Source organism: Esox lucius, chromosome 22 (genome assembly GCF_011004845.1).
Source record: "Esox lucius isolate fEsoLuc1 chromosome 22, fEsoLuc1.pri, whole genome shotgun sequence".
Classification (NCBI taxonomy): domain Eukaryota; kingdom Metazoa; phylum Chordata; class Actinopteri; order Esociformes; family Esocidae; genus Esox; species Esox lucius.
Window position 1 is genome coordinate 8068452 of NC_047590.1, and position 12803 is coordinate 8081254.

General features: G+C 47.9%; 1 protein-coding gene across 5 annotated transcripts in view; it reads right to left on the bottom strand.

Moving 5' to 3' along the window:
* Positions 1 to 12803, bottom strand: part of adarb1a (adenosine deaminase RNA specific B1a) — a 48426-nt gene that overhangs the window by 21407 nt on the left and 14216 nt on the right. For 4 of the 5 annotated variants that reach the window (XM_010891013.3, XM_010891012.3, XM_010891016.3 and 1 more), the window contains exon 2: positions 6588 to 6634. Coding sequence is in view for 1 of the 5 variants with exons in the window: in XM_010891014.4 (XP_010889316.1) it covers positions 4217 to 4316 (100 nt within the window). In the remaining 4 variants the exon portion in view is untranslated. Of the gene's footprint in view, positions 1 to 4216; positions 5979 to 6587; positions 6635 to 12803 lie in introns of those variants that run through there. The other variant, XM_010891014.4, reaches the window with a different exon arrangement.

Below are 12803 nucleotides of genomic sequence, written 5' to 3' on the forward strand. Positions count from 1 at the left end.
TAACTACTCCCCGAAGGGGGACTCTAACCGGGGGACAGTCCAGCCTCATGAAGGGAGGTTAGTACTGGTGATAACGAAGTCAGAGCATCTTTCTGTCCCGGACGTGGTGGCGTGCTAAAGGGAGGACTCTGCGGGCGCACTTTTGGATGTGAGAAAGGGATTGACTAAAGGAGCTCCGGCAGGCTGGTGCCGATCGTTCCAGGCAGGACAGACCATCACCTGCGTGTGGTTAACAAATTAGAATGTGGCATATTTAACAGTTTTAGTCTGTATAATGACAGAGATTAGATAGATTAGATAGATAGATAGATAGATAGATAGATAGATAGATAGGTCTAATTCCACTAATGTTTGCAAAGGAACCCCTGAAGGTCAGTGCTGTCATTGCTACAAAGCATTTACAGTGGAGCCTGTGAAATCCACATGACGTGTGTAATTTACGATACGGACTGGATGCCTGGAGGACACAGGGTGACGGGGACACAGTATCAATTCCACTTAGCGGAGCAGGGTCGGGGGTGGGCCCCTAGAGGTCCTTCTACACCGGGACTGTAGCTCTCAGATCAATCTGCTGACAATGACACTGACACACACACACACACACACACACACCTAGGCAGAGCGGAGAGGTCGAGGGTCAACCAGCAGTCATAAGTAGTTTCGGTCTCAGCCTCCAGTTTCCAGGGACGACAAGGACAAGGACAGACCACTAGGGAATGGGAATCATATTCACTAGCTGTCGTTGCGAATACCAATGGAATCACACTGGAGCCCGAAATACCATCTTGAATTCTCCAAACCACTCGGGCCCCTGAAACCATGCAACTCCCCTAGACAGCCCCAGCTTCCTCTCTCCCTATCCCCTCTGCACTATTCACCAGTCTGGCAGCCAGTCAGATCAAATCCATGTAACGCTATCGCAGGTAGCTAGCCTTCCCAGGCAGCCTCCAGTGCTGAAAATAGCTGCTTACTAAATGCCTCAGAGGCAGGTGCTTTAATGAGGTTTTCCAAACTGCTGGACACACACCTTCGGTGCAGATGAATAAATATTTGCTATGATGTCGGGGCGGACGAAATGTCTGGAGGAAAACATAGGGTTGCGTTACTGTCCGATGCCCATTTTACTTCACTCTCTACAATCGACTGTAAATAGTAACAATCGAGGAGGCACCTGGAACTTCAACCAACGCCAACACAGAAACTGTTACGGGCGCATTGTTCTCTTGGCCCAGAGGCTCAGCCTGCAGGCCAGTACTGAACATTCAGACGAGAGAGACCAGATCCTCGGCTCTGCCCAGAAGCGCGTCTCTCCTCCCCGCTCCCCAGCCATTCTCTCCGCGCCACTACCCCCGTAGCTCCACAACAGATGACTATCGCCGTCCTTCCCTGCCTGCCACCGTCAAGGCCAGGACTGGCGCTCCTCTATCTCCAGGTGAGGAGGGAGGGATGGGGAGGCGAAGTAGGGGGGGTAGTTGAATTTCATACCCCACGGCTCCTGGATTAACCAGGTCTGGAGGTAATGTTGATGGACAGGCCAGCTAGCCAGGAGTGGGGCGGGGGAGGTTGCGGCGGGTTGTTGGGGGTGGGGGGGTTGGATTTAACATCAGGATTTAACATAGACTGCTGCATGAGCCGAGGCTACAACACAAACCTACGGCCGTTAAACCCAGTGACACCTGTAACAGCTGAGGCGGATCCAAATGAAATCCGTAGATGTGAGAGCTGTCGTCTTTCCTAGACTTCGGGCACGGAGCTGCAAACCAACCGGCATTCATTTCACTCGACGCCACCTAGAACCGAATAAACAACCCGGAAACAACCTAGAACCACCCAGAACCACCTGGAGCAACGTGGAACAGAGCGCCGCCGTCGTGGGGTCGCGGTTTGACGGACAGCGGCACGGACACACCCCTTTGTGCTGCGCTTGCACGCAGATCACAGAGCAGCTGACGGTTCGGTCGCATCCTGGAATTCACTTCCCTTCACAGCAAATTGAACTCACACTTCACCTCACCTGGCAGCACACGGCAGTGGACGTGAAGGTTCTTAAACCTCCCCAGACTACTGAGTGCTAACAGACTAGTGACACTTGCTTGCATTTTTACCTCGTCTTACGACGGCTTAAATTGAATCAAATTATTTTTTATTTAGGGACAGTGGAATCGCTGTATGAAGCGCATTTCTGCCAACTGAGGTACCCTACGTAGATGGTGAGGGTGAAGCCCACCTTTCCCCAACAGCAAATGGTAGCAACAAATATGTGCTAAAACATTTAATACAAACTGCTGAGGTGGATAGGTGAGGACTTGTATATAGCAGTAAGGAATTTAGGGCAACACTGCCAAGTGTTTAGAGAATCCGATCAGCAACCAAAAGATGGTTAGATACAATCCCGGATTCGGCAAGGAAAAATCTCTCTCTTTCTCTTTCCCTCAGCTAACCGATCAATCGTAATCGCTCCCAGGTCGTTGATAAAAATGAGAATGTGTTCTTAGTCCAACTTACCTGGAAATGTATGGGTAAAAATGTTTTGGTGGCCATGATGGGAATAGGGTCTGGGTTGGGTTCAACACCGGGTTTAACACCACTAACTGACCATCACAACGGAGAGACGTCTCCCTGCAAAAGACAATGTCACCTTCCCTGCTCTGGGCCCTTCAATCAAGTGTAGAGGGAACAGCGCCCCCTGATGGCCTACCAACACCACTTCCAGCAGCATCTGGTCTCCCAAACCGGGACCAACCCTGCTCAGCTGGATGTGCGAGCAGTCAGTCCAAACGGGGTAAAAGTCATTACTGCGTTGCCTTCTGAGTGTTTAATGAAGATAGGGAATTTGCATTAAAATATTAAGTGAGAGGTGGGCAAAGGACGCTTTGGAGTTTATTGAGAGTATTTAACTGCTGAAAGATTAGCAGCCATTGACAATCACGTCGAAAGCCCAACGAAGCAAGGATTTTACAAAAATGACTTCAGCCGTAAGCGCCATACATAACAGATAATGTCCTGAGAGACTCAACAATATCTTCAATGCCAAAAACACTTGGAGCTAAATGTTCCAACACAGCAGATGTGATTTATGTTGTTTGGCAGTTGGAGGCTGCTTTATGTCATGATGCTGTGTCTAATAACGAAAAGGTTCTGCTGAACTTTAAGTAATTAATAAAGTGTGATTAATATGCTAAGGTTGCGGCGTCTTATTGTTTAGCTCTTGACAGACTATTACAGCAACAAAGCAATAATCCCTATCACCTTCCTTCCAATTACATTAACAGATTATTCCTCAGCTCTTTATGGAGCCAGACCAAGCACTTCAAGAAATCCTTTAAGACTGGGGCAAGGAATTTTTCCTAATGTTTCTTTTGAAGTAAGACATTGTACCTCACTGTGAGACATTGTACCTCACTGTGAGACATTATACCTCACTGTGAGACATTGTACCTCACTGTGAGACATTGTGAGACTTTTTACCTCACTGTGCTACCTCACTGTGAGTGTTTTAGGAAACAGCCTATATGATACGGATTCCATCCGTAACACATTACTGCCTGTCACGTTTAGTTCTCGTTGGACAACACAGAAGAATCGAAACTCCTATCTGCTTACCTGACCTGAAGGTAAGAACACCACCCACCCCCAACAAGGTCCAGGAAGTCAATTTGAAGGCGAATTCACCTGCATAGTTTCTTTTAACCAAAGCAACGGGAGTGGAACTGATGTCATGGAAAAAGACAGAAGTCGTCACGCGTAGCGTACAGTGCGCAAAAGCGGCTCTGAATGTGAGAGGTTCAGAGGAAAAACGCAGTAAGACAGCGCCGTTACACAGTGTACAAACTCATTTGCGTGGTTTTTAGACAGTCCTTGTTTTGAAACATAACACAAGTACTGAACCAAAAATAGAAACATTTCTGTTACGGTGGACACAGCAGGAGAACATTATTCAAGGCATTGAACATTTCTATCAAATGCACATATCGGATCTTCCTCAGCTCCGAAGGAGATGAAGTTCCATAATTCTACTTTCTCCGGGTTAAAACTCCGGAAATGCTGAATAAACAAACCCACCGGTACAATCAATACTTGGTGCTCTATTCCACAGCACATCAATCACACATCAATTTGACAAGCTGTTGCACACACGCCTCACAGACCCAGACCGGCTCTCCCACGCAGCGCACACACAAAGCCTTGTCCAACCAAGCCGCCCCGGAGCTGGTACCTTTGCGCTCCGAGCGTTTCTTGCGCCTCCTCTTGAACCTCCTCCGGATCAAGCAGTAATAGGCCCCCAGTGTCTGGGAGCCATCCAGAAACAGAGCCATTCAGTCGCGCTCAGGCAGGCCTTTAGCCCCTAAAGCCACCCCGTTGACCCAGAAGGCTGGTCTGGAGGTTCTGACGCCGGCTGTTGTGTAGCCCCAGGAGCTTCTTAACGTGCAAGGTCTAGTGTAGTTCGCACTTCCAGTTCCTTCTTCTCCCCTTTGAAAGCCGGTGCTACCCGACAGTCCTGGATTATCTAGTGGTGTGGTCTGAATGCACAGCACTCTGTCGCTCCTCCCTCACACGGTTTCTCTCCCTGCTAAGTACTGTTCAGGCACCAAGCACAGACCCTTTCTCCTTCCCCTCACATTCAACTTTGGGAGCAGCAGAAGGGGAGGGGGGATAAGTGGAGGAGCGGTCGGTCTGTTTCAGAGGAGAAGGAGGTGCTGTCTGGCACGGTGATTCAGCATGGTAAATAGCTGTCAAATGAATGGCGCAAAAATATCACTCGTGTTCTCTCTATCCTCGTTCCTCTCCTGTTTTTCGCTCACACCCTCCGATGTGACATGAGCTTTGCCAGGGGGTACGTTTATATGAATGCTAGAAAAGGGACGTCACTCCAGTGGCAGCCAATCTCACTGTCTTTTCTGAGACCCTCACACACACACACACAACACACACACCTACACCTTATCACCGCTGTCCGATCCTGGTCGTGAACCAACCCCAAACCCGTGCCCTTTCACACGAATAAAATGCATTTATTGAACCTCTTGAGCCTCTATACTGAACAGGTGGACCCCAGGCTGGTTCTTCACCCAGAGCTGCGGAAAATGGTCTTATTGTAAAATGCGTTCTCACTCTGCCAACGAGAGGGGTTTGAACAATGCAAGTTCTGTGGGAGTTGGGTTTGGTAACTGCACCAGTAAAGTACAATATTCATTCGGACCTTTGAATGCTAGGAAATAGCATTGTGACCGGAAACATAATTATTTCCGCACCCCCTGGGCTTTGATGTGAGCGCCCGCTCGACCTGCTGCGATGTCACCGTCACCCCGGTCCAATCCATTCCAGCATTCCAAGCAGGCGGAAACGAATTTCCCCAAATGCACTTCACGGACCCACTGCCGGCTCCGGGAGAGCGTTTCCCTGTGTCAGCGTTCCAGGCCTCGGCTGTGCCAGTCCCCCAGGCAGACCTCACTAATCCTGGGGGTAATTATTGTCCCGACATGCACCAGCGACCGTACCAGCCACACACCATTTAACGGACGCCGACCCAGTATCTACTTCTTCCCGTAACGGCTAATGGGGCGCCTAATAAAACCCACAGAGATGGATAGAGGACTCGCCTCGGCTGGAGCTCCATTTCGGTATGGACATCACCATCGGCGGACATGTGCTATTTTGCAGGACAGACTGTGGAGGCGAGGCGGCACATGACAATGATTTGGAGTGTTCTTGTATTGTATCCACGCTGCCTTTTGCTGGTTCCCTGAGACATTAACAGGTTGGTGGGTCAGATGTCGTCATGTTATTATGAACTGGGCTAAATATGTAAATGAGAATGCTTCGGACATTCCACATGTATTTTGTTCTAGGACTGACATCATGACGTCCGGCTGTGTCCGTCGACATGAGAGAAATGTCCCACGGCAGGGGACTTTTACAAATGTTGACAAAAAGTATAATGGTTTAACTACTAAGTACTATGATTCAGGCATCGGAAACAGTTCTTATACTCTTCTGCCTCATAAAGAGACGATGTTTAACTGTAATTTTGTGAAGCCTCGGTTAATAAACACAAAAATGCCTACAAAATCTATATAAAAAAAACATGTTATTTCATAAGGACAAGCGGTTAAAATAAAATATGCCTAGTGCATTGTGGGTCTGGTGAAAACATAAAAAGCCTAATTCACTAGATTAGAAAGCCCTTTCTGCCCTCCAGTGATGTTCAACGCAACACAGATATTCTGGACCCAAAATATGACTGATAGAAATAATAAAGTTTCAGGAACCGAAACAGCCCTTTTCTTTTTTCTATCCAGGCAGTTCTCCTAGGGTTTCTGGTTTGAAAGTGGAACAGTCTCACATGAAAAATTGTTTCTCAAGCCTATACTGCCCCCGGGTGGAAAGTCTTGGTGTGGTGGATCACTTCAACATGAAGACATCGGCACATCTCCAAGGTACGGTATTATTGTCTGACATGCAAAGCCATTACATTTATGTCAAATACACATTTATATTTAAAACAAAAACATCAAATATTTTGTTCACCCAGAATGGACTTTTTCAACAGGAAAAATAAAAGAGAAAGAAAAACATAGGTCATCTACCTTTATAATTGCTGTAGGTTCTGAGGGGACTCCGTGGATCCAGTGATCTGAAACAATAAACAGCAGTATGTAAACCTCCTGCCAAGTCTTGGCTATTGTCCATTCTGTCTGTGGTAACATTGGACAGTGCGACACATCATGCAGTAATAGCATCGAATATCCACTAGATGGAACTCTTGCAACGCTTGCATTTGAACAAAAAAAGCTTTTTCTGTTGACTGGTAGAACACATCGCAGTGCGGTGGTGTGATTGCTGGAAGCCACAAGGGGGTATTCATTAATCACGCTTCTTGGTCAGCTAGATGCATGAGATGAGTCACACCAGTAATGGTGTCTGCAGACAATATAACCCTACAAGTGTTCCAATTGTCTAGAACCGTCAGATTCTAATTGTCCACAGCAGTGGAATATTAGGACAGCGGTTTAACGGCGACTGTGCCAAAATCAAATACAGACAAGATCTAATTAAAAAGTGTGAAAACATAAGCTGTCGTGATGGAACAGAGAGATGTACTGTAGCTTTCACCATTACGCTACAGAGCTGTCCGAGGCAACTATTTAGAGTCAGGTGTCAGGTGGCCAGGTTAAATGTGATTGGAAACAGGGACACAGATCTGTTAGTTGCTCATCCGCCCGAAGGCTGCTCTGAGAAACACCTCATGAGGACAGGTACATCCCACTTGTTACACACTCACCACTGTATCTGGCTGTTACACTGTAGCCTGCTAAGGGCAGTAAATAGTGTGGGGTGTGGAGGGTAACAGAAATGGCTGACGTCGAGGGGTGCGACGGCATGACCATATGGATCGCTTGTTTGTCTCAGTGCCACAGGGTCCAGCTATCTAACAGTGGAGCCGTCGACTCTGACCTCAGCCTTCAAATAAGGACAAAACGAACTGAGAAGACGACGTCGAATATCCCCTTTCATCGATTTTCAACTGGCGAAACTCAAAAGTCAAAGTGAAAACGTCCAGTTCGGAGGCAGAGGAATTTCACTTTAAAGGGGCCACATGAGATTATTATGGTACTACTACATAAATACAAGCACAAATGACCAGACGACATCTGCAGTTAATGCTTTAAGTTAATGTTTCAAGTGCCTGAGATATTCCCATATAAACATCCTCCCCCGTTCGTATATCAGTGTGCACTGATGTGATATCTCCTCATAACCACATTACAGAGTCACAATACTAACCCCCCACGCCACCCTGGACTAACTAATACTATCCCCCCACGCCACCCTGGACTAACTAATACTATCCCCCCACGCCACCCTGGACTAACTAATACTATCCCCCCACGCCACCCTGGACTAACTAATACTATCCCCCCACGCCACCCTAGACTAACTAATACTATCCCCCCACACCACCCTGGACTAACCAATACTATCCCCCCACACCACCCTGGACTAACTAATACTATCCCCCCACACCACCCTGGACTAACTAATACTATCCCCCCACGCCACCCTGGACTAACTAATACTATCCCCCCACCCTAAACCACCCTGGACTAACTAATACTATCCCCCACCCTAAACCACCCTGGACTAACTAATACTATCCCCCCACGCCACCCTGGACTAACGAATACTATCCCCCCATGCCACCCTGGACTAACTAATACTATCCCCCCACGCCACCCTGGACTAACTAATACTATCCCCCCACACCACCCTGGACTAACTAATACTATCCCCCCACACAACCTTGGACTAACTAATACTATCCCCCCACGCCACCCTTGACTAACTAATACTATCCCCCCACGCCACCCTGGACTAACTAATACTATCCCCCCACACCACCCTGGACTAACTAATACTATCCCCCCACGCCACCCTGGACTAACTAATACTATCCCCCCACACAACCTTGGACTAACTAATACTATCCCCCCACCCTAAACCACCCTGGACTAACTAATACTATCCCCCCACACCACCCTGGACTAACTAATACTATCCCCCACCCTAAACCACCCTGGACTAACTGATACTATCCCCCCACCCTAAACCACCCTGGACTAACTAATACTATCCCCCCACCCTAAACCACCTGGACTAACTAATACTATCCCCCCACCCTAAACCACCCTGGACTAACTAATACTATCCCCCCACCCTAAACCACCCTGGACTAACTAATACTATCCCCCCACACCACCCTGGACTAACTAATACTATCCCCCCACCCTAAACCACCCTGGACTAACTAATACTATCCCCCCACACCACCCTGGACTAACTAATACTATCCCCCCACCCTAAACCACCCTGGACTAACTAATACTATCCCCCCACCCTAAACCACCCTGGACTAACTAATACTATCCCCTCACCCTAAACCACCCTGGACTAACTAATACTATCCCCCCACACCACCCTGGACTAACTGATACTATCCCCCCACCCTAAACCACCCTGGACTAACTGATACTATCCCCCCACCCTAAACCACCCTGGACTAACTGATACTATCCCCCCACCCTAAACCACCCTGGACTAACTGATACTATCCCCCCACCCTAAACCACCCTGGACTAACTAATACTATCCCCCCACCCTAAACCACCCTGGACTAACTGATACTATCCCCCCACCCTAAACCACCCTGGACTAACTAATACTATCCCCCCACCCTAAACCACCCTGGACTAACTAATACTACCCCCCCACCCTAAACCACCCTGGACTAACTAATACTACCCCCCCACCCTAAACCACCCTGGACTAACTGATACTATCCCCCCACCCTAAACCACCCTGGACTAACTGATACTATCCCCCCACCCTAAACCACCCTGGACTAACTGATACTATCCCCCCACACCACCCTGGACTAACTAATACTATCCCCTCACCCTAAACCACCCTGGACTAACTGATACTATCCCCCACCCTAAACCACCCTGGACTAACTAATACTATCCCCCCACCCTAAACCACCCTGGACTAACTAATACTATCCCCCCACCCTAAACCACCCTGGACTAACTAATACTACCCCCCACCTTAAACCACCCTGGACTAACTAATACTATCCCCCCACCCTAAACCACCCTGGACTAACTAATACTATCCCCTCACCCTAAACCACCCTGGACTAACTAATACTATCCCCCACCCTAAACCACCCTGGACTAACTAATACTATCCCCCCACCCCACACCACCCTGGACTAACTAATACTATCCCCCCACACCACCCTGGACTAACTGATACTACCCCCCCACCCTAAACCACCCTGGACTAACTGATACTATCCCCCACCCTAAACCACCCTGGACTAACTGATACTATCCCCCCACACCACCCTGGACAAACTGATACTATCCCCCCACACCACCCTGGACTAACTAATACTATCCCCCCACACCACCCTGGACTAACTGATACTACCCCCCCACCCTAAACCACCCTGGACTAACTGATACTATCCCCCCACACCACCCTGGACTAACTAATACTATCCCCCCACACCACCCTGGACTAACTAATACTATCCCCCCACGCCACCCTGGACTAACTGATACTACCCCCCCACCCTAAACCACCCTGGACTAACTGATACTATCCCCCACCCTAAACCACCCTGGACTAACTGATACTATCCCCCCACACCACCCTGGACTAACTGATACTATCCCCCCACACCACCCTGGACTAACTGATACTACCCCCCACCTTAAGGCAGGATTCTACACGGTGTCCCTTTAAACATAACGAGGGACTCGACATCCGTGTCTAATTAACCAACGCCTGTGCGCCCGCGGTGTTTGAGCGTGGGCATCTTATTCACAACAGCGGAGTTGAATTCAAGGCCACAGATAAATGTATCAACGCAATGTGCTTCCTTTGAAAGGTCCAGACTTCCTCCCTGGACAGCTGGGGACACCCAGGCAACCCCTGTACAGTTCTGTACGCTCCTGTCCAGCATCGCAGATGAAGTATAAGGAGTGTAAGGCTTTGTACCCTGGCTCCGACATCTAAACAGTACGCAAATCTGACCTTTTGCCTATTATAACGTTCTTTATCTAAGCAGTTATATCTGTTTGCCACAATTCATCATATTGCAGGTGAGAGTTTCAGGTAATATCTCAGAACATGTATTCATAACAATACTACAGATATTAGTTCATGCATTGCACAGATAGTCATCTACAGATGGGTAATGACAAAGAAAAGACACTATATTACATAAAACAATGTTATAAACGTATAAATACAGTGAAAAAGTACACCCCCTGGAGCGTTGCCTTTTTTATTTTTATATTTGGTCACATGGACAGCTAAATTCAAATAACATTAGTATAAAGTGTAATGCAATTTACTTTTGGAGAAAAAGTTAGTACCCCCCTCAACGGTGTTACTATCTACAGAGCATCTATTCATGGAGGCCGGGACTGTCAAAATGAAGTGTTACTTCCCCTCTTTCTCCCCGATCCTATCTGCATGCAGGCCCCACCAATACATCCACCATTAATGACTTTAATTAGTTACTGCTGTCAGCTGCATCATTTTGCTCTCCCCGCACATCATCGCGTCGGGCTCATAAAACACCTGTCTTCCAAATGGCCTCCTATTCCCTACCTAGTGCCCTAGCCCTTCCCCTTCGGTGCCTAAACACTGTGCACCGGGAGGGGAGTAGGGTGCTGTTGGGACCGCAGACCAGCTGGCTCGGGGTCTGTGGGACAGGTCACCCAGACACAACCACAGCAGATGTGCTGAAAGTAATTTGGTACACCAGTGATTCCATTTGGTTGTTTGATGGAGCATATTGGTTGGAGTCGTTTCCCACGGCGTGGAGCGAGAGCGAGAGACATGGACTGTGGACTAGGGTTTTGATAGCCCAGTGTGTTATATTGGAGTTCTGGCACAGTTTACACAGTCTATAGTCATGCTGTTATTGTATGTAGCTTTTACGTGCCTCTATTTTTGTCCAGGCACCTATTAAACCAGAATAAACGTTTACCTTGAATACACTACAAATGTGGACTGCCTCTTGCGACCAGAGGATGATCAAACTAAGATACGGCATCAGTAGCTACTGCACTTGCTCTGTCTAAAAAGACCGCAGGTCTCCTCACAGAGCCGCGCGGAGGAATCAAACATTCCAGCAGCCTGCTGTTGAAAAGAAGCACAGACTGTCTCTTCCCGGAATGGGCCTCTCATGAATGGCACACAGACCTGTCACTGTTCCCCATTTGACACCAATGAATAAAAGCTACTGAGGAGAGGAGTAAGGACATATTGGCAGGGTTAGCAGAATGTTGCAGCGGGCCCATGTTAACACACTGTCAAACTGCATTGTGTGAAGAGTTCACAGATTCTTCTGCCTCTTTTCTTCCTGAGGGCAGTTCATTATGTCCCCCGTCTGTTCAGACCTCATGGCCTGTACGAGCCCGGGCCTCGCACTCCAGTGCACTTGGCGAAACGCATCCAGTTCTACGCTCCTCGAAAGAGCAGGCGGAGCCTATCGCCACATCGACGCAAGTCATGTGTGCAGAACAAAACAACCCCCAGTTGGTGACTCAACATGGAGGAATAAGACAATGGCAGCGGCGATAGATGGCGGGTAGGGTGAAGTGGTAAGATAAGCAGTGATGGTGTCTTCGTGTAGGTGCTACTAAGGGCCATTTTAAACAAGCGCATAAGGCCATGTGTTGTGAAAGCAGATCTATTTATTTTTTACAGACAAAGTGAGTTCTATGTCACACAAAGTTATAATGTAGGACACCCCCCCCCCCCCACACACACACACACACACACATACAGTTTCCATTGATGGAGAGGAATTACTATATGGTTTATGATATTGACAAGCTAGCACACACCAGTGAGTGGCTGTTCTCAGTAGAAACGGATTCCCTTGTGAATATCGACCCTTTCACTTCTCTGAACAGTGCAACAAATTACTGATTACTATGGATTTTCTTTATGCACATGTCTAAAATGACTATTCATTAATACATCACTGGTAGCATATCCTTTAAATGATGGTGGGAACAGCGTACCGGCGGAGATATAAAGCTGCAGAGTGCATGGTATTCTTAAATACAGCATTCTGCAACAGCAAACCTTCTAAACACCGATCCCCATTGATATTACATGACAATGTGTCTGGTAGAATCAGCACTGACCAATAGCGAAGCACATAACATACAGACAGAAAAGGTGCTTCCCCAGCTGCTCTTATGCGTACTGTGTTT